Here is a 22,457-nt window from a genome sequence, read left to right as displayed (position 1 = left end):
CTCTGTTCCCACGTGATTTAATGACCAGTCACATCGTGTGCTGATGAGTGTTCCATTTATAACACACAACAATGCAGGATGCTCTGGGAGGGTATAATTAATGTGGGACTCAGTTTTAGCAAACTGCTGCATCCATTTGGAAGCTCTTTAATTACGGGCTCAGCACGTCGTGTCAGGGAACAGGGTAATTCATGGCTGGTCAGAAATGTTCCCATTCCCATACAAATACTCATTTTTAGGGAAAAAGAGAGAAAAATCGTGGACTGTCAGATGTGACTCCACCTTGGAGCAGTGCAGTGGGGGCAGCCCAGGTTGCTGGTTTGTCAGAGTGGTTGGAAGCACTGGAGCACATCTCAGTGCTGAAAGCAGCAGGATCCTTGGGCAGGTTGTTTTTCCCCTCAATCCCTCCCATTAATTGGCTGTAAATGTGCAGCTTTTAATGGTCTCCCCACTCATTTCTGATGTGGCAGGGTTTAAAATCATTTCTTTCATCTCCCTCCTGATGCCCCTGGCTTTGAGCTTTCGGGATCTGAGAGCTTTTTGGAGGCTGTTCCAGTGGTTCTGGCTCCTTGGAGAACACGGCACCAACCTTGGGGAAATTCCAGCTGCTTTTTGGCTCAGCTTTTGGTCTCATGTGACCCTCCAGGACGTTGTCAATGAAGTGGTGGGAAGCTCATGATCAAGTGTGAAGAGATAAGTCACTGAGGAGGATTTTTGGGAGCATTCCCCAGTTTATCAGCCATTCACAAGGAAATTTCCATCGGAAATTTCTTTCCAAGACAGGATCTGGATCCTGTGAACTGGGATTCTGGATCCACTGTGAAACACCTGTTTGAGGTGGCAGAGGAGGAGACAATAATCAGCCATAAGGTGCTGCAGAAGTGCAGGATGCAACCATTGCCTGTGAGCACTTCTCCAGTTTCTCTGGCAGGAGGGTGTATTTTTAGTCCTATCAATCCCTATCACTGGTGCTGGTGTGACCTGCAGTGATAACAAAGCCAGGATAACTTCTGCTCTGGGCTTTTATTCTGCTGCTCCTGAGTTCCTGTGACTTCAAAGGTGTAACAGGGCCCTGTGGAGGAGCTCTTTGCTACTGAAATAGTGCAAATAAAATGGTTACTCGTGTGTGCTAATAGGTTAATTGTCAGTTCTATCTCTTCTTGATTTTCAGCTGCTTTATTCTCTGAAAGGTGATAAAATAAGGCCAGACAAAAATCCAGAGGCATTTTCCTTTCTAAGCCTCCTTTCTCTGGGCTTCTGAAACGTATTTATGCACAGGGCTCCCTCCTAACAAAGGGCTCTTTGAGGGTCCTGTGGTCGTCTAACATTCCCTCCTTTCACATGAAATTAAGGGCTGTGATTTACTGCGGTGACCTGAGTGCCTGAGCGCTCTCATTTACAGCCAGCCTGGCTTTATTTTATTTTTTTTTTGAGGGGGAGAATGTTTTTTTGTGCCTCTTCTGGGTGCTTTAGTTATGCAAACGTACCACTGGGTATGTTGGGTTTTTTTTCTCCCTCCTAGATGCTGAAGTTTTTGTTTGTTTTTTTTTTTTTACTTTTCCTCCAGTGAAGAAAGGGCGCAGATTTATCTTTTTTAATTAGCTGTTCCACAGATTTATTTTAGATTTCCTTAGGGCCAGCTGCTGGTGGAGGGCACGGGGTGGAAGGGCCCAGGCAGTGATGACTGGCACAACCCATGCTCAGCATTCCCGGGAAATAATGATGTTTGTCCCCAGAATTCCGGCTGTGTGTTCCCAGCTCCCTTCCCCAGCCTGTTTCTGTTGCCATGGGGAGGATGTCCAGGAGCACAGAGCTGTTTATTGGACCTGGATGTGCCCAGACAAGGGGACGTGGAGCTCAGTTCCCCCCTGGCTGCTTCCCATCCTTCCCCCGGAGCGTTCCTGGTGTGCACCTGCTGTCCTTGGCTCCCTGCTGGGATTTTGGCCATATCCTCCTGGGATTTATGGGGGATTTGAACAGAACGTGCTCAGGTTTTTCCTTTGCAGCCAGAGATTTTCTTTATGAAATAACAGATTTTGTTTAGGGTGCTGTTTCATAGGGAATGTTGTTTAAATTAAGGGGCCCGTGCTGGTTTTTTTCTTGTTGAGCTGAAAGCAAGCCCACAAACCCCCATTATTTTTTCATGAGGACACTGGTTAACCACAGCAGAAACCCTGCAATGCAGATGGTGCCCAAAAGCACCAGGAATAGCACAAGATTTGGCTTATTTTGTAGGGCTGGTAACTAAAACACAGATTGGACCCTGTGGGATTTCTTGCAGAAAAATCTTCTTATAGGTGGATTTGGCAGGAATTTCGTAGCTCATCACACAATGTGGGGCTTCTTCCACTCCCATCCCTCCCTCTGCTGCCGCCTCCTCCTCTCACAGTGTTTCTCCCGACATTGTTGCTCCCGTGGAAAGCCCAGGAATTTTTTCATTTGAAATGTGGTGCCACATGTTCCTGGGAGGGGAGTTAGGGCTGCACAGCCTTCCCTGCCCCACTGAGGTTTCCCTCTTGGGAGGATTTCAGGTTGGAAGCACAAGTTGGACTGAACTGGGATTGGGATCTCTCAGGAGGTGTGTGATGGTCACCCCAGGAACTCCAACCCTGTCCTCAGTTATCCATGTTCAGGGGGAACTCTGCTGGAAATGTGCCCCAGGAGGGGTTTTTTAAGCACTGGTGGTGACAGGAAAAGGGTTTAATTCACACACTGCTCCCTGCTATGGTCTCTGGAACTCACTCCCTCTCCTGGAGTTTCCTTTTCCCTATTTTTTCCTTTCCTTCTGGGGGATCTGCCTTTTCCCTGCCGGGCTGTGTGTGCTGGGGAGGGCTGGGCTGGCTCCCAGTCTGCACTGGGGATGTAACAGAGGGTTCCAGTCAGACCTGCTTTAACTGGTGACTGTCTGTTTGGGAGAAATTCCATAGGTGCCTCTCCTGGGAGCTGTTTTATTGCAGGAAGTGTATAAATTCATCTTAGTGAAGGGACTTGCACAGTAAGAAAAGGAAAAAAGAGGAGTGGGGAAGAAGCCATGGATTCCTTTTCTTTCCTTTAATCATGACCGAGATTATATTGGGTTCAGCTCCCAGCCTTGAGTGTGACATTTATTTTCTGGTATTTTATGCTGCCTTTGGCTAGATCAGCCTTTAAAATAAAGGCTGAAAATGCAGAGCTTTCTGCAGAAGGTGTGGGGAGGGGCAGGACAGAGGGGCTGACTGTGAATGTCTCTCTGGCTTGTTCCTGTTTATTATTCTTGGCATACAGTATCAACTGAAAAGCACTGGAATTGCCCTTGGCAGTGGAATTCTTTTGCTTAGTGGTCTGTGGTGCTGGCCTTTGTTTTAAGAGGGTTTTGCACTCCAGTTTCAGCGAGATGCTCCCCTCAATGTGGCACTGCAGTTTCATTGCTCTGTCATCTTCTGTCTCCTTTTCTTCCTCTTATTTTTATCTGTCCTTGTCTGTCTTGTCCTTCACTTTACCAGAAACAAAACCCCCTTTGTGGCCGTAAACTCAGCGTGCCAAATAGTTTGAATAACTGTAGCACTCCAAGAGTGAATGTAAAACATAAAAGCGCCAGTAAATTCCTTTCAATGCCATCCTATAACAACAAGAATTCCCATTTTAATAACTGGGGCAGTGCAATGGTTGACCTCGTTGTTTGATGCACCCATTAACTTGCTTGGCTCGGTTCAAAGTCTCCTTACATCCCGCGTTTAACTCTGCAGCCGGTAATTTAGTGTTAATGACGCTGCATTCATTAACATCCCAATGAGGCCGCTTTTCTTTTCCACGCTTTTCTTCCCGGGGCAGATTATTCAGTTACCTGAATCTCTGGCTTAATGCAGGCTGGCACTGAGCTGTTTTATTGCCTTTGTTGTGCCCCGGGAAGGGAAGGACACTGAAAGCAAACGGGTTGGTCATTTCTGTGGCTGCAGTTTGTGTTGTCACACAGGTGAATAAATCACTTGAGCTTGGAATATTAAGAACATTGGGTAGTGTAGAAGATTCCATGAGGATTTCGTGTCGTTATTTCCAGCTATGTTTCCTGTTGTAAGCTCCTAAATTGTGTTTTTTTCCTTGGTGAGAATTCCCTCCCCTCCCTTCTCTCGTTCATACACTGGTTTGCTTCTTTTGAGGTTGTTGGGTTATTGCTGTGGGATTGTTTTCAGCACTGGAGAGTTAATAAATTGCCCTGCACTACCTTTTCTCCTTAGAGAGGAAAGAGCATAGATCACACAGGGGAGAAAGGAAAGGAACAAAGATAAATGATTTGTCAGATATTTACAGAAAAAGGCTGGGTTGCAGTGACCAGTTTGGACGTGGGGGCTCACGGCACTGGTGGGTCACGGAGGGGAGATGTGGGGGAGAACAGCCCAGCTCTGCTGGCAGGGCTCTGCTGGCTGTCAGACACAACCGTGTGCCTGCTCATATCCCTGAGTCCTGCTGGGCCCTGCAGGTCGTTTCCAGAGGCTCTGGTTTGTCCCTGGAATGGTGTTGGGGTGGGGGGAACAGCGGGAGTGGGCTCCGAGGGCAGGGCTTCGGAATTCCCGGGTGGCAAACGTGCTGCACACCAGGATGGGAGAGCGTGGCTTGTCCCGGGGATCCCAGTGGGTTCTGTTCTCAGGAATTGGGGTCCTGCTGGTGGGGCTGGGCTGGGTCTCCCTGGACACCAGCTGGGCTGGCAGAGCTGGGAAGGCACATGGGATCAGGTACTGTCTGGCTGCTCCTCCCCGTGTCCCTGGAGATGTGGAGATGTCTGGCTGGCAGCCCGAGCTGGCAGCTCCCTGGGGAGCCCAGAGCAGTGTCTGGAGCACCACAGCCAGGGTTGGGAAGGGGCTCCTGCCCCCGGGGTGTCAGAGAGCAGCTGGGACCACTGCACCCCCTTCCTTCCCTGGGGCATCTTCCATGGGAGATCTGCAGGAAGGTTTGCAGGGGAAATAACCCCCAGGGCATGGACTGAGAGAGAGCCCCTGCTCATTCCTGGGCAGTTCTGAGCTGGCAGTCTGCAAATGTGGGGTGAGAATCATGGAATCATGAAATGGTTTGAGTTGGAAGGGCAGGGACACCTTCCACTATCCCAGGTTGCTCCAACCTGGCCTTGGACACTTCCAGGGATGGGGCAGCCCCAGCTTCTTTGGGCAACCTGTGCCAGGGCCTCCCCACCCTCCCAGGGAAGAATTCCTTCCCAAGATCCCATCTGACCCTGCCCCCTGGCAGTGGGAAGCCATTCCCTCTTGTCCTGGCACTCCAGAGCCCTGTCCCAAGTCCCTCCCCATCAGGCATTCATGGGAGCTTTGGTTCCCAGCACCTTGGTAGTGCCCAGGACAGCAGAGAATCAGCCAAAGAAAGTTTCAAACCTTTCCTTTTCCGTTCCTGTTTTGCCCAAACAAGCACTGTCTGGGAAGTTCTCACTTGCTGGTGCCTTTGCTGGTTGTTGCTCCTGTCCTGACACCCCTCAGTGATTTCTGCTCTGCAGGGGGATGCCAAGCAGGGCAGGATTTGAGAGGTGCAATCTGGTTTTTGAAGGACCCAGGAATCTGCACTGCTATCACATGTGCTGCTCCCTAAGCTCAGGCCTTGTGTTCTGCCTCAGGGCACGTTTTGAATGCTTTCCCCGTGGGCACAGGAAAGAAAAAGCTTCAAAGCCAAAAATATCTCTTGGTAATGATGAGTTAGTGACCGAGTTGTGTTTTTTGGGAAGAACTGGGACAGTTTGCTTCTCAGGAAATTAAAAGGCATTTTGTTGGTTTGTGGGGTGGTACAAAGAAATGCTTGAACTCTCTGAGTGGGGTCTGGAGAGTGGCTGAAGGGCCTCACCTACATTTCTGATCCCAAAATTTACCAGGCAGATACAGAAGTGAAGGCAGTGCTGCACTCCTGCTGGGTTGGCTTGGGTTGGTTTTCCCCCTCCCCTTTTTTCTGATATTGCAAATGTCAAACCTGTTGGCAGCGTTTCACAGAGAGCTGCTCTGGCATTACTGGAGTCATCATGCCCAAAATAAGGCCGTGATGCAGAGAGGACTCGCTGAGAGATGAAGTGCCCATTGCTGGTGAAAGTCATTGGTGAAAATCACTGTGGCTTCACCTCCTGCTCAGGGAACTTCTGGTTTGGATATAAACTTTGTATTGGATTGACCCAAGCAGAACAGAAGCAATTTAGGATTAGTGGCCATATTTTTCTTTCCCATCAAATGGCTCTTGGGTAAGAAATGTTTATTATTTTACCTCTCTGGTCTGCATTGTGTTCCTGCCTCTTGCAGACTGTACCAGCTGCTCTTTCCTTCTGGGGAGGGGAGGGTCATCTGGCACACGCTGCTGGAATTTCATTGTGGAATACAGAAATACATTGTGGCTCAAAATAAACCCACCAGTGGCTCTTGACACTGGAGGAAAAGCTTTCCAGCCCCACCGTGGTCTTCATTCCAGCAAGGCAAGCAGTTGTTAGTGGCAGGAAAAAATTTATTCCAGAGATTTCTCTTGCTATTTCTGCAGTTGCAGGGCTGTGCAGCTGTGGAGGGGAACTCGATCACACGCTGGTCAGGGGGCCCATCTGCTTCTAATAAAACACGCAGGGAAAGGCTGCAAAAGTGGCAGCAGGAGCAGTTGTGGGGGGAGGGCTGGGAGCAGAGTCCCAGTTGTCTGCTGGCTCCTTCCCCTCCCTCCGTGCCTTTCTGCACCTTCCTGGAATAGCAAAACACCCCGAGCTGGAAGGGACCCCCAGGGATCAGCCCAGCCCAGCTCCTGGCCCTGCACAGGACACCCCAAAACCTGGGAGCACCATCCAGGCAACCAGAGGGGTCTGAGGAGGATGAGAGAGACGGTGCTTTTCCCTCTCCCTTTCCTATTTCTCTTGAATGCTGCCTGGAAAAGGAGCTGTGGGAAGGCACAGGGTGCAGTCCTGGGAACCCAGCAGAGAGGGATTCCTGAGCCCTTCCAGGCTCCTCCAGCACAGACTCAGCCCTGGTTCTGCAGGGGATACCTGTAGCTTGCTTACCTGCTGCTCAGCTCCTTGAGAAGTTCCGTGTTCCCCTCTCAGCTGAAGTGTTTGCTCCTTCTAATAATCCAGCTCCACCCAGGCACATCAGGTGGGAGTTTTAATGGAACGTTCTTCACCTCTCCAGAAGTTCAAAACTGAAGTGCTGTAATTTAAGGCATTAGGTAACGAGGTTATTTTAGGAAGAATTTGAAACTCTGCTTTGCCTTTCCCAGGAGGGTGCCAGGCTGGAGGCAGCACTGTCCCAGCTATGACTCAAAATCCACATTATGACTGGGATTAATTGTGGTGGAACCAAGCCACGGAGGGGGTCAGAGGTGGTTGAGCCAGGAAGGTTGTGGACCTTGGTCTCTTCACATTTTTCAGGCATTCTGGTGGCAGTGACCATCTCAAACCTGCTGCTTCCAGTGGGAGAAAATGAACGTTGCTTTTCCATGACACTGAATTAGCTTTGATGTCAGTCCTTTCTTCCTCATGGAAAATGGGAATGCGGGGCCCTTTTTGCCCTTCCAGGGCCATGAACCTTCTGTTGTCTCCCTGAGTCAAAGCCTTTTGGAATGAGAGTGGAAAATATGCCTGTCCTTGGGTGCAGTGACAGTCCTGGATGTGTGTGTGCCATGTGTTTGTCCTTGGGCTCCCAGGAGATGGAGCCTTTCAAGCCTTGTTGCCATCCTGAGCTCTGGCTTTTTCCTGGGAATTGTTGCCCTGCAGGGATTGGGAGCTGAGGGTCCGAGGTGTGACGTGGACACACGAAAATGAAAATGTGCTTTTGGAGAACTGAATTTCTGTGGGGTGAAAGAGGGCAGGGCTGGACTCAGGGAATGGTTTGAGCCCGGTGGGTTCTGGGTGTGGGCATGGCCATGGGAGCAGTGCTGCTGTTGCCAGGGGGATTCATGGCACATCTCTCAGGTGGGAATGTGCTGCAGGAACACCCGGCTCAGCCACCAGCCAAAGGAGGCCAGTGCTGGAGAGCAGGAGCAGCCCTTGGGAAGCTGATGTTGAGTGTTCCCCTCCCAGTGAAGGGTTTGCTCCTTCTGGTGACCAGGACGTGCAGCTTTGGGTTTGCTGAGGCTCAGGAGTGCCCAGGTCATTAATTGCTGGTTGCAGCCTTGGAACTCAATTCCTTCTGCACATGAAATCCAGATTAGCCACAATTAATGATGTTGTGGCTGGAACAGAGCCATTCCTGACAAATCCTGCCTTCCCTCCTTAGATCCCTTAAAGGAGAAGACAAGCAGAGTTTTCTGACCTTAAAATACATGAGTTTAGGAGGAAAAACCCCATCTACATGTAATCCTTTCATGTGTAATTCAGGAAATTGGTCCTAGTTTTCATGGCCACTTGCAAAGGATTATTCCATGTACTTGGTGGGCAAGGGAGGAGGGGAGAATGTCTGCATATGTTTTCCTTTTTTTTTTTTTTTTATCATAAGGAATAGAACTTCTCCATTTTTATGGCCACTGAAGAATGTCAAGGACATTGCTCATCCTGTCAGGACTTTTTTTTTCTACACCCCAGATCTGCTCTTTGTCCTTTCCGGGTTCCCTTGCCCCAGTTTTCTCCAGTATGTTGTTTATTTTAAAACAAATAAGTAATTGCATTTACCTTTTACTGTCCATTCCATCAAATAAACTAAGTAGGGGTTTTTATTCCCCTTCATTTCTCCTTTGAAAGAAAATGTTCAGATAATTCCCTTGGTTTCTGCTAAAGGAATTTCTTTGGTCCCTGCTAAAATAATTTCTCTGGTTGCTGCTGAAATAATTCCCAGTGCCCAGGATGAACTGTGCTGCTCTGCTGAGGGGTGAGGGTGCAAGCTGTATTAACCTGAATTTACAACCCAACTGTTCTCAGTTATTCCTCCAGTATTTATTTGCTTGGTTAGTAAACTGAGAAGCCCCAAAACGTGTGAGTTGAGATTTTGGACCTTCCTGTGGTGCAGTTATTTATTCCTCTCCTCTCCCATGACTTGCTTTGCTGGATGAATCATTGCTCTGTCTTGATAGGGCAGAGCTTTTGTAGCCAAGTTTGCTCAGGGAAAAGGTGATGAACTGTGGGGTTTTTTTTTTGGGGGGGTGGATGAGAAAAGGACCTTGCAAATAACTGAGGGACTGCAGATATTGAGGAACACACCTTATTTAATTTATTAGAAATTTATTGTTTAATGGACATTGTTGGAAACGAGGCTCTCCAGTTTTATGGATGCTCTTAATCACATCCAGAACCTTCTACCAAGGCTGCCTGTCCACATATATTGTGGGGAGCCTGACTGCATTTTGCAATGTTATGTTGTCCCAACATAAGTTTTGTGCTCTCCAAGTTCCCTTTTTAAGCCTGAAATGAGTGCAAGGATCAGCTGGCTGGAGTCTGCCCTGTGTGGATGTTTTCTCCTGTTGCTGGTGATTATTTGCAGAGCTGTGGAGCTGGGTGAGGTTGGGAAATGTGGGGCTGGAACAACAAATCCTGGCTCTCCATGGTGGAGATGAAAGGCAGGATATTGTATCTGGGAGATTCAGACACTTGCACATCTCACTGGTCCCTGGGGACTTCTTAAAGTAAAGAGCAATTAATCATAGTAACAACAATTCCACGAGGGGTTTCAGTGGTACAGGAGCTTTTGCTATTTTTAATCATGGCAATACAGTGACACTTGGGTTTATTCTTCCAGCAGAGCCTCCACATTGATCACTTGGTGTGTGTCTGCTTTTGTTCCAGTTTGAGGACATTTTCATTCCTCTTGTACTCAGAGGACATTTGTCTTACTCCTCCTGCATTTTCTGTTCTGCTGTTATGTGTTCTGTGACAGTGGTGTGGTTCCTCTGCTGTTATTTCACGCCCTGAAGAGCAGGAGGGAGTGTGGAAGGAAAGGAATTGAGATGAGTCCTCGGGTGGCCCAAAGGTCTTGGCCCTCTCAGCTCACTGAGCTCTCTCCTTCCCCTCCTGCTCCTTTCCAGGTGTAGTTCCTGCACTACAGTTGCAATGCAAACATTGTAAAGAGCAGCAAAATGTGGTAAACCTGATTCCACCAGCCCTGACAGCTGCTGTGTGCAAGGGGGGGTGAAGGAGAAAATAGTTGTGTTAAGAGAAACATTTTCATTGACTGTTGTGGCTTTTAAGGCTTAAATAGATCCTCAGGTGTCACAGGAGAATTGGAGTGTTCTTGCATTGCCTGAAGTTGTTAGCATTGGTCAAACAGGGGATAAAATGAACATCTTTCTTTCTGATCAAGGAAAGGAGATACATCTGTGTTCAATAATCATCTCTGTATTTGTGAACTCGTAGCTCTCTGAGCAAAAGTTATCAGAGAATCTCCTGAGTTGGAAGGGACCCACCAGGACCCTCCAAGTCCAACTGCTGGCCCTGCCCAGGACAGCCCAGCAGTCCCCCCCTGGGCCTGAGGGCCTTGTTCAGGACAGAATGAAGGAATTCATATCTACAAGGGAGCTTTAGAAGACAGCTAAATCCTCAGGCTTCACAGAATGTTCCCAGCCATTAGTAAATAGGGGTCAGGTGGAGTCTGTCCCTGGATATACATTATCCTGGGGATTAACCCTGCCTGCTTCTGCTTCCAAAGCTGCTCCTGGCTGTTGCTGGAAAGCAGGTATTGGACCTGGCTCATCCCTGTGGCAGAGCACAGGGGCCACAGTCCCAGAGCAGGGTCCTGTGTGGGAAATGCTCTTTAAATTGTAAACAAAACAGCCCCTCCCCTAAAGAGCTTAACTCCAGTTCCAGGCTGGGTAATCCCTCCTGACAGTTCCTATTTAGGGAACACATCTCAATAAAAAGGTCTGATATTTGAGAGTGCAGAGCAGGATTGAAGCATCTCTGGGCAGGAGGTGTTCAGTGCTCAGTCCTGGGCCACCCTGGACATCTAAATAAGGAGCTGGGGGTTGAGATTTTTCATGGAGCCTGAAGGAGAAAAGCTGCTTTAGAGTAACCCTGCCTTTGACTCTTAATTTGGGCCCAAATATTCTGAAAATCGTGGTCACCACTCGAGTGTATTAGCTAATTACATTTAATTATAGTACCACTAATGTCAAGCTCTTGCCATTAGACTGGGCAGCAATTAGAGCACAACTGGATTTTCACCAGTTACCCAAAGTTAACTCTGCATGTGGGACACAGCTTGTTTTGAAAGCAAATGTTGTATCTCATAAAAGCTCGAGAGTGACTTCTCATTGTCTTTGTTCAGGTGGATTCATCAGCCAGAAAGTAAAAATATAAGCTGGTGTCATTCAGAACCCCATGGCTCTCCAGTGCAGTAATCAAGTCAGACTGGGTTCTGCTGGTTTTATTGCACTGAGGAGATCAAGTTTAGGGAGACACAGCCATTCCTTGGTCAAAAGAAATGAAGGAGGAGGGTAAACAAGTGACATTACTATGGAAACAAGTGCAGCATCCTAGGAAAGATTGGAGTGTGCAGGAAGTGCCAGAGCCTGCTTCAGAGAGAAGGGGCTGCTGTTGTGTGGAGTGAGCAGAACTTGTGACAGGCACTGAACTTCCCAGGCCAAAGTGTTCTGATGTTTCCCTCCTGAGAGGGGAAGTCCTGGAGGAGACTGAGACAGAGCAGAGCATGGGAGTGAGCTGGGAGGAGAGAGAAGGGATGGATCCGTGTGTGTGGCTTGACCAGGCTGACTTTGCTTCCCTGGGATTATGGATTTGTTGCTTACATTTTGCTCGTGAAGTTTGGTGGGGTTGCAGTGGGTTTAGCACAGATCAGGAAGCCTGGATGGGTTTAAGGCAGGGCTGCTCTTGGTCATGTTGGACACTGGTGTGCCTTGGGCTGTGCTCTCACCATTTACAGCCTTCACCTGCTGCTTCCCTTCCCTTCTGAACTGCTGCAGTGGAGAGTCCCTGTTTTGGGGGTGATTTGATGTGTGCAGGGTGAGTTAGAGATGCTGAACCTGCCACTGCCCCGAGTTCAGTCCCTGGAACACCCCGAGAGCCCAGTGCACTGAGGGGGTGTCAATCAGAGCAGGAACAAAGGTAACCAGCTCCTGTATTTGTGCCTGGTGTGCTCAGATCTGTGCAGAGCACAGCAGGGTCAGAAGGTGAATCTGTGTGTGTGACTTCTGTATTTTGTTTTTTTATTTGCGTTTTTTAGAGACCTGTCACAAGAGCAGTGTCACATGAAGCACCCAGCAGCAGCAGCAAGGCTCTAGTTCCCTGTTATTCTAGTTTTTCCCTATATCCTGTGTTTTATTGCACAGGGAGAGGTGTGAAAATCCAGTTGTGCTTAGAGTGCCCTGGAGGTTTTCTCTTGGTGCTTACATGGAGTAAATGACTGCAAGTCTTGGAGCAAGTTATTGCAAGGAGTGACCAGGAGGGGTTTGGTCCTGAACTCTGACAGTTCTCCTGATTTTTGAAGCACAAATGTTCAGCTAAAACGTCCTTTGTCTGACTTGCATGACTTCTGAGCTGCGGAGATTGAGTTTCCTGGGTTTCCAGGAGACTTCCCAAGGGAACAGCAGATGAAACATTTTCCTGCCTTGTGGCAATTTGGTGCCTGTTTCTCCTGCCAGTCCCAGCTGATGCTGGGAGGATTTGCTGCCTTTGGGTGGGTTCAGATTCCTTTTGTTTCTGCCCTGGGATCGCCCCTTTCTGGGCTCCTTGGCTGTCAGTGATGTCTGAATTTGAGGTTGTGTAAACTGTTCCTCTGCTCTCCACTGCAGTGCCTGAACGAGGGGGGCACTGATTTACTGCCTGGACTCGACATGAGTCTGACACCCAGTAGTTAAAGCAGTGGTGCAGCAGCAGAGGAGGCAGCAAACAAGCTCATTTCCCTCTTGCCTGAAGGGATTTTTTGTTCCTGTGCTTGTTGAGCAAATAGGGCACTGTATTAGCATGTTATTCTTCCCAGTCCTTGGGCTTCTGTTTGCATTCTATTAATGCTTTGGTTTTTATTCAGTGGAAAGCTGCATTAATGATGCTGACAGTCCTAATGACCTGCTGGAATTCTGGAGGTTCCAGCAGTGTGGTGGTTGCAAAAGGTCTTCCAGTTAATATCCTGCTTTAAATGTTATCACAGCCTACCCACAAATTACAGTGGTATTTCCAGAGGCACTGATGTGTTCAGGAAGTTCACCAAATTCCCAGAAACGTCCAATAGTCTGCCCTGTGACAGTGCTTTGTCCATGGGGGATGAGTGGCTGAGGTGGTTTTGTTCACCATCGTGGAAGGCTTGTACAAAAAATTATAAGAATTATAAATACTGACATGTTTTCTTGTTCTTTTGCTTCCTTATGCCTTCTACTCTTGCCATGTGATTTTATACAGTGAAAGAACCTTCCCATGTTTTTAATGTCATTTAATTTTTTAATTAAATTTCTTTTTTACCTAATATATCAAGGAAAAATGAGACTGTTTAATCTTGGAATATTAAGATGCTAGGCAAAGTTGATAATCCCTGTTTATTATCAGTCTAAGTCTATGATTTTTAGCTCTTCCCAAACTATATAGTGATATTCAGCTATCACAGGATTCCCAGGGCCCACTAGGTATGAAAGATTAATAGACACATTAAATGAACTATTGATTCCTGGCACTTTGCAGATGATGGCTCCAGATATGAATTTAAACTATTAAAATATGTAGTGCTCTCTCTGAAGTGTTTGTGAGCCACAGCTCAGGAGAGGCAGAAAGGCTCTGAATGCAGGAGGAATATTTAAGGACTTGGGTTTCCAAGTGTGAAATCCTTTCCCAGACAAAGCTGGTATAAACTCGTGTAGGAATTCTTCAAGGTGCCTTGGATTTGGATGTTTGTAAGACATCCAAAAAACCTCCAGATCCTGGTGTTTGAGTGCAGAGCTCCTGCCTCCAACCTTGGCTGGGGGGCCTTGAAGGCACACTTAGAAGCAGCATCCAAAAATGAAGGGCCTTTGGACATTTTCTTGCCTTTGAACAATTGTGATTCTCTGTGTTCTCAACACTTGGGTTGCTTCTGCCTTCCCCTGAGCTGCCAGGGGCAGATGATGGATGAGCAGGGGGTGAACTGTGTGAGCCACGGCCCTTCCAGGCCACTGCCAGCAAAGCAGGGCTCCTGTTCCCCTGGGATTCCTGATCCCTGGCAGTGTCCCTGTGCTGCCCAGGGCACAGCAGTGATTTGGACATGACCCTTGGCATGCTGGGGCAGCCACTTCTCTCGTTAATTTTGAGCAGAAACAGTGAGATGTAAGGAAAAAAATGTGTAGTCCCTGGTGGCAAAGATGTGACAGAACCAGAGCAGGGCAGGGTGGAGGGACCTGGAGAGGTCACCTGGGTGAACTTTGGAGCTGGGAGCCACAGCAGGATTATTGATGAGGGCTGTGTGGTCCCTGTCACCTTCGTCCAAGTGCTTTGGGAAGAGGAATGACCTTGAGCAGAAGTTGCCAAACTGGGAGCAGGAGAAACCAAGCCCTGTTCTCACTACAGCCTGTAACTTTCATGCATTTACATCTGATGATGCTTCACAAACAAGCAATTAGGAATTTGAGAGCTTTGCTTCTGCCTGATTTGACCTCTTTGAAAACAGAGAGAAGAGGAAAAAAACTACATTCCATGTTTTCTTCTTCCTTTTAACTGAAGTACAAGAGAAAGCTTTATTTTCCTCCTGAGACATTCCTGCGTGAATTAGCGAAGGGAGAAACTGTTCTAAAATACAGAATGAATGAGCCAGACCTGGAATGTGCCTTCCTGGTGACTGCAGTTTTGTGGATGTTACACTGGAGTTAATGATTTCTATGAAGTAAATACTGAATTTCGAGCTTTTCAGCCAGTTCAGCTTTTTAAGCATTGCTAAAAATACGTCCCCAAAGCTACATCACCGAGGTTGGGAAAGAATTACTGTCAATACTTTATATCAAAGCTTATGCTAAGGATGAGATGCTAAGGTTAAATGATGGACTGTGGGGGGAGTGGAGCTTGCAGGGGGTAGGGATTGCTTCCTTTGGGGAATGACAGGGACCTTCCAGGAGCCTCGGCTTTCATGGGGGTGGAGCTGCTCCTGCCTTGCAAGTGGAGCAATAGTTCTGTCCCCCCCAAATGCAGAGTGTGTGTGCTGCTCACCGGCTGCCAAGAGAAACTGGCTGCAGCAAGATTAGTCTTGAATCAGGAGCTTTAGCAAATCCTGTTTTTCTCATCTTCTCTGGGTCCTTAATGCAGTGTCACTCACCCAAATTTCTTTTTTGGCAGAACGTCGCGGCTTCCATAGTTTTTAATTAAAATTGTCCATACCCTGATTTAATGGCTCCATAAAGCATCTTGGCTTACTCTGCCTCAGGTAAATGAAAATATTTGCTGTGGCAAATAGGACTATTAGTTTTATGATCCGTAGCAATAAAAAGCTTTTATCAGGAATGTCGTCAGAAGAGGCATAAAAACCGTGTCCCGTGTAAAACCACTGACACGTCTGAGGAGTTGTGCTTTGGTTCCTGAGCCTCTGTAGGAGAAGGTGTTAGCAGCATTTCAATAACTGCAGGCACTCCCAGGATGGCAGAGGGACTGCTGGACGTGGTTTTGGGGCAGGAGGGAGCGTTTGGGAGCGGGGTGAGTGAGGAGCATCCTCCCACATCCAGGTCAGCCCGGGCTGTGCTGGGGGGGTTTGTTTGCAGCTGCTTCCCCTGCGAACGGAGCTCTGCTCACATCTCTCTCTTTGTGTTGTGCTGCTGTTTGCTGCCTCCCCGAATCCTTCTGATCTGATATTCCCCAAAGGTACCAGCCGTCCCCTCCTCCAATTCCTGGCAGATTTAGGGAGTGGTTCCCATGGCGACGGGGGAGGAATTGGATCTGCAGCCCAGCTGGGATCAATCCCAGCTGCCTCCTCCTCCTCCTCCTGAGCAGTCAGCGTATTTTTAATAAAGTGACCGTGTACAGGAGGCATGTCTTTGTCTTGTTAAGCCTTTGTTGTGTATTAAATCCTGAGGGCTTTCACCATAATCTGCTGGGCTCACAAGCTTTACAAATCCTGCCCTTACTCAGAGAGCTGGGGGCATTAGACCCAGCAGAGAGTTTTTTTTTTCCCGATGATTTTTTTATTTCTGCAATTTAGTTGAGTCGGAGAACTGTTGCTAGAAATGAATGAAAATAAAGGTACAGTCTTTAGCAAGGGAACACAGGGAATATTTACAGCTGATTTCATCCCTGTTGTGCTTTATTTTATGCTGCATTTTCCCTGAGCCTCACCTGCACGTTGTGGTGATGCACCATCGCAGGGTTACTGTGACAGGAGTGACCCGAGGACAGGGATTGCTGCCATGGCAGGGGCTCTGCTGCCTCCCAGGCAAATATATCCCAGTTCCCTGTGTTCCAAGCCAGGAATGGTGCCTGTCAGAGAGAGCCCTGAGAACCAGGGGAGTTGGGTATTAACGGGGCTCCAAAGGTGAGCAGAGAGCTGAGGTGCTCTTGGCAGAGAGAACTGGCTGGGAAGGGTCTGACGTGGCCCCCAGTGAGATGGGACCATTCCTGCTGGGCAGCCAAGGATTTAGATCCTTTTTGAGTTGCAAGGCTCAGATTGGGACCTTGTGAGGGTCAGTGCTGAAGGGATGGCAGGCTGGAAAGCAGGGATGTTTTGTGGGAAGGGAAGGATGGGGGGGGATGAGCTCTCATTTATCCATGGACACAACCCCACGGTAGATTTGCACTACTGCAGATTTGTCCTGAGTGTATTGAGTGTTCCAGGACATTCCCTTTGCATGGATACAGGCAGATGTTCCAGACTGGGAGCGTGGCTGCAGGTCACTGACACTGCTTCCCTGGAGTCCCTGTGAGTTTGGGCAGACAGGGAGCCAATACCCAGCACTGAACCCCTTCCCTCTGCTGCAAGTGGCACCTTATTTACCCCCCAGGTAAACCCTGCTGTGTTAGGCTCAGCCTTAGCCCAGCAGGGTACAGCCTCCCTGCCTATTACCCAAATCAGGGCTTAATTTGAGCTCATTTCTTTTGTTGAAATGCAAAACTAATTATATTTAACTACAGATGAACAGGAAGTTGCATTAGCAATTTTTTTTTTTTTTTAAATCAATAGGGAATTATTCAGCATTATTTGGGGGCTGGGGAACTTTGTAACCAGATAAAAGATATGGGGGAGGGCAGAGCTATAAAAAGTGTTATTGTGTGATTATGAAGAGGCCTTTTAATGCAGTTATTATGTGATGCTAAAAAGGCCTTTATTGCTTGAAGTTGGAAGTGGAATACAAATGGGCTCCCAGTGTCTATTAAATGAAGAGTGGAAAAAATAGTCTCCGTTTGCCTGAACTGCGAAGCAAAAATACCGATTAAATAGTGATTAAAACCCGTGGCAGGGCTGGGTCTGTTGGTTTGGTCACACACTGAGCAGGAGAGTTTAGCGAGCAGGGAGCAATTGTTGGTGTAATTGCAGGCACAGTTCGTGGTTCTGATGGGCCTGTTTATCCAGGTTGTGGTGTCAGCAAAGCAAGGGCTGGCTGAGGCAGGCAGGGCTGGTTTCCACAGGTTACCTTCAGTGTCCCCTGGGCTCTTTGGTGCCCAGTTTCATCTCCAGGGATCTGGGATTTGTAGGACAAAGCCTGAACGCTGTTGGCAAACACTGTGAGGACAAAACCCAGGGCTGGAGCAGCCCCACAGCCTGTCCAGTCTCCTGCACAGACCCACAGTCAGAAGACACAAAAGGCTAAAAAAAGCCAGGTAGAATTTTGTTCCTCGACATCTCTGGCAGAGTGGAAACGTTGAGGGTTTCTGGAGTGTGTTTTGTGCCTTTAATAAGTACCCTTGGTGTGTTTCTGCACAGATGAGCCCTGGGAATTTCCTCTCCCAGTGGACACTGGAGTAAAATAGCACTTGAAACAGCAGTTAGGTTTTGATCTACCTTGGGGTACTTGAGCATCTTGTTCCTGGATTAAATTAAAGAAGCTCAAGTGTGGTGTGAAGCAGGTTTGTTAATACTGGCTCTCTGCTTCCTGCTGCTCACCAGGTCACTGTTTCTGTCCCTTGGCAGTTTCTGGGTTTGAAAAGTGCCTTTCTGGAGTCAGTAATAACTGACTAAGGAGGTTTCCCCTGTGCCTCCCTCCCATCACAACTGAAGGAGCTGTGCTGACGTGCAGGGGGATTGGTGGTGAAGGAATTGCTGCCCCTCTGCACAACCTTTGCAGAAATGCTGTTTCTTAGGCCAGTAATGATGAGATTTAATGAAAACTTTGCTGCTGGTGGAGCAGAGGGAGCAGTGACTGAGTGAGGCATAATCAGGGATGTCCTTCCTTTGCTCCTTTCTAAGCCTCCAAAGAGTTTTGCCTTCCTGTGTCCCAGGGGTGGTTTCCAGGTTTCATTCTCTTGAAACTCTTAAATGCACAGAAGGAGCTGAGCCCTTGGAAAAAAATAAGTGAAAGTGTTGAGAGCTGAGTGTTGCCTGGGCTCAGATCTCTTGCCTGGCCCTTTTGGCTGTCATTACAGTGAGATATTCCCAGGTTGTGTGGTTTTCCTCCCATTCTTTGCATCTGCTGTGGCACAGACATGCATAAAAAAAGATGTGAGGTAGAGCCCAGATGCCAAATTTGGGGGTGATGAAAAGTTCAGTGCTTTACACAGAGCCTTTTTTCTCCTTTCTAGCTGTAACAGAAAGCACCTGAGAATGGAATGAAAGGCATTAATAACCCCAGCCTGTGCCACTGCCTTCCCAGCAGGCAGCGACTCTCACAAGTGCAGAAGAGGGCCAGTGGTGTGTTTATACAGTGTAGGGTGGCAAAAAAAAAGAAGGGGGAGATGAATTTATATTAGATCTCAATTAGCTCAAAGCCATTTTACCAGCACCCCGTGGTCTGATAGCAGTGCTTGCCTGAGGAGAAAGCAAGCTCTGCTGGCTGGGCTGAGAGCCCCTCCTTGGGCTGGGCTGGCAGCTCTGTGGGGAATTCAATCCCAACATTGTTGAGTTCCAGCTGCAGGGCTCAGAAGGGTGTCTTGGACGGGCCAGGAGGGCTGGAATGAGCCCCTTGCTGTTCCTCAGGGCATCCAGGGGTACTTGAATGTCCCCCTCTGGCAGGCTCTGGGCTGGGCAGACCTGTGAACGCAGCCAGACCTGGAGCACACAGTGCTCCCAACTCTGCTGTCAGCTGAGTCTGGGCTGGGTTGGTTCTGTTCACTGCTGTACCCCAGCCTGTTGGGCTGGAACACCAGCACTTATCAGCACAGCCTGCTGAAATCCAGGGAGAGCAAAGCCAGAGATGTGGCCCGGATCTTGCCCCGGGATTGTCCTTTGCAGGGCTCCACTGGCTCCCATGAATTGCTTCCCGTTTCCCTGTGAGCAGAAGTGCTGTGTCACAGTGGCTGTTGGCTGCAGGAATGTGCTCAGACCATCCTAATGCTTCTGTCCTTCTTTACTGAGGGCAGGCAGTGCTCCTTCAGCTGTGTGTGGCTGCAGCCTTAATGCCTAACCCCCCCCATCCATATGTTTCCCGAGTATTTTAAGGAATGTTGCCATTGGCACACACAGTCAGGTTTTAATTTCTCAAGCAGTGCATGTTCCTTGAAAATCCAGGTGTGTTTGGCAGCTAAAATAACACCTCTGTGGTCTGGAGGTAAAATGAGCTGCTCTGGGAGAGGGATTTTCATGCACTACAGCGTGAAAACACCGGGAGGGGGTTTTTGAAAGAAAACCTATTCATTTTGGTGTCCTCAAATTCAACTTGACCTGGGCTTGTTAGGCCACAGATCTGCTGTGGAATTAAGCTATAGCTGGAGGAAAGCCAGAATCCAATTACATTTTCTGCCTAATGGGTCATCATTTATGCAATGAAGAAGGCAGGGATGTTGCTGGGGGAAAAGGGCACTGGACGTGCATGGACGTGCACTGGGCAGGGCTGGGTGTGAATGGACATGGAAGGGGGGAACCTGTGCTGGACGTGGAAATGGGGACCTGTGCTGGACGTGGAAATGGGGACCTGTGCTGGACGTGGAAATGGGGACCTGTGCTGTCCTTTCTCACTTGTTTAGTACCAGTGTAATTCAGATCAGAAAATGAGTGTTACACTGGACTCTGCTGAATAAAGGAGCTGTGAGGGTTGGAAGGCCAGCAGAGCTTTTTTGCTGAAGACCACTCCTGTTGTTTAACCACCCCCTGTGGGCTCTTCTCTTTCCCAGCCTCTCTACAAGTGGACATCGTTCCAAGTCAGGGGGAGATCAGCGTTGGAGAATCCAAGTTCTTCTTATGTCAAGGTGAGTGCTGGCCTAAGGCATCGCCCGTGTCTGGGTGGGTTCAGTGTGGTGGTGGCAGTGCTTTGGAAGCGGGACTGTGCTCTGAGGGGTGATATTTGCTGTAGCAGGACTCGCAAGGCCGAGGAGTGCGGGGTTGGGCTCAGTGTGATGTTGTGTTCTCCCCTCTCCCCAGTGGCAGGGGAGGCCAAGCACAAGGACATCTCGTGGTTCTCCCCGAACGGGGAGAGGCTGACGCCGAACCAGCAGCGCATCTCGGTGGTGCGGAACGATGACTTCTCCTCCACCCTCACCATCTACAACGCCAACATCGACGACGCCGGCATCTACAAGTGCGTGGTCAGCAGCGCCGACGAGGGCGACTCCGAGGCCACCGTCAACGTCAAGATCTTCCGTAAGGCCGCGGCTCTGGGGCCCCGTTCTTGGGGCAACAGCAGGGAGGCAAGGCTTGTGCCTCCCTGGAAAAGGCTGGGCTTAAAGGGGGGGAGGAGGGTGAAAAGAAAGGAACTGTGGAGAAGGTGCAGCCTCCTCCTCCTCCCTGGGTTTTGGGGGTTAATGGGAACTGGACCTGTGGTCTGCCCGCCGGCACGTCTGTGCTGAAATCCTTCAGAAAGGCAGGGCTGGGAATTCTTCAGAGAGCAAGGGGTGGAAGGAGAAGGTTCTGGCGCTTCCTGAGTGTCCAGGAGGAGAAACCAGGGGGAGCAGCTGTTGTGTGTGACAGACGTGCTGTGGGGCTGCTCTGGTGTTGAGTGAAGGGGCCCACACGTTCACCAGGTTTATAATAAGCCATCAGCATGTTGGCCAGCAGAGCTACGAGAACAGCTTCTTCCCTTCCTGCTGGGAAGCTGAGCAGTTCCAAGGTCACAGTTTGCAGTGTGGGTTATTTAGGGAATGGACTTGGCCCACTGATATTCCTGGGGGACAGGGCTGGAGGATGGGGCAGTGCATTCAATCAGACACACCTTTATCCTCCCCTTGGCAACAAGATGATTTCCAGGGGGTTTGGGGCCCTCTGGGATTTCTTTGCTTCCCTCAGGCTTGAGTCAGGAGCACAGCTCGAGGTGTGCTGGGAAAGCTGCAGTGACTCTCTCCTTCCCTTGCTTTCAGAAAAGCTGATGTTCAAGAACGCTCCCACCCCCCAGGAGTTCAAGGAAGGGGACGATGCTGTGATCGTGTGTGACGTGGTCAGCTCGCTGCCTCCCACCATCATCTGGAAGCACAAAGGCAGGGATGTCATCCTAAAAAAAGATGGTAAGGTCTTGGTGCTCCTCCGTTCCGGGCTCCAGTGTCCATCTCCCATCAGGGCTCAGATCAGGCTCACACACAGAATGGGTGGTGGGCACTGGGGAAAGGGGGAGCAGTTTGTGCCTGGCACTGGGTCACAGGGTGTGAGTTCAGTTGGTCAGGGTGCTGTGGTTTGGCAGTGGCAGGGCAGCAATGTTCCCACAGAAATGACCATCAGGCTTTGATGCTGGAATAAGCAAAGAATGCTAAAGAGAAAACAATCAGATAAAAGAAGTGCCATCAGACAGAAAAGCTGGATGTTGTGACACTCTCCAGCCTTCCTGAGGAAAAGGGGCTAAAAGCTCCTTGCAGGAACCTTTCCCTTTCTTCCACAAAGCTGCAGCCAGCCATGCCCAGAGGGGCCTCCAAAGCCCTGATTCCAGCTGTGCCTCAGCTGGGTTTGTCACACCTACCTGCTGCAGGCACACAGGTAGGAGGGCAGTAAAGCCTTCAGCATGTTGCCTGCTCTGATGAAATGTAGATGTGTTCCTGTGGATTATCCCTGAGTGCTTACACTGCCCAGCACCAGCCCTTGGCTGCTCTCCACAGCCGGGTTCCTTCCTTGGCCACGTCAGACCCAGCTGCAGCAGCATCTCCCTTTGGTGGTGGGAAGGGCAGTTCCACTCCACCAATCCTTGTCTCAACCCAGAAGGGGCCCAGAGAGGAGCAGAAGCTGCAGAGAGCTGCCCTGAGGACCCCTGGGTGAGCCTCCCTTCTGTCTTTGCAGTGCGGTTCATAGTCCTGTCCAACAACTACCTGCAGATCCGGGGCATCAAGAAGACGGACGAGGGGACGTACAGGTGTGAGGGGAGGATCTTGGCTCGGGGGGAGATCAACTTCAAGGACATCCAGGTCATTGTGAATGGTGAGAGCTCAGAGTAAGGCTGGTGCAGAGCAGGGGGTGAGAACCTCACTGTGGGAGTTCTCATCTGATGGAAACCGAACTGAAATGTCCCGTGACTGAGAGTGAGGAATTGAGCCTGGTGGGACTCACACGTGCTTTTGTCCACCACAATGATGTGTTTTT

The 22,457-nt window shown here is 49.2% G+C and overlaps 1 protein-coding gene across 12 annotated transcripts in view; it reads left to right on the top strand.

The window, feature by feature from the left end:
• Nucleotides 1-22,457, top strand: part of NCAM1 (neural cell adhesion molecule 1) — an 89,591-nt gene that overhangs the window by 25,332 nt on the left and 41,802 nt on the right. For all 12 annotated transcript variants that reach the window (XM_017809743.1, XM_017809742.1, XM_017809741.1 and 9 more), the window contains exons 2-5: nucleotides 20,075-20,149; nucleotides 20,322-20,540; nucleotides 21,254-21,397; nucleotides 22,158-22,295. In XM_017809743.1, the coding sequence (XP_017665232.1) occupies nucleotides 20,075-20,149; nucleotides 20,322-20,540; nucleotides 21,254-21,397; nucleotides 22,158-22,295 (576 nt within the window). The remainder of the gene's footprint in view (nucleotides 1-20,074; nucleotides 20,150-20,321; nucleotides 20,541-21,253; nucleotides 21,398-22,157; nucleotides 22,296-22,457) is intronic.

Source organism: Lepidothrix coronata, unplaced genomic scaffold (genome assembly GCF_001604755.1).
Source record: "Lepidothrix coronata isolate B3197 unplaced genomic scaffold, Lepidothrix_coronata-1.0 Scaffold27, whole genome shotgun sequence".
NCBI lineage: Eukaryota > Metazoa > Chordata > Aves > Passeriformes > Pipridae > Lepidothrix > Lepidothrix coronata.
The sequence above is the reverse complement of the archived record's forward strand: the minus strand, read 5'-3'. Positions and strand labels throughout refer to the sequence as shown.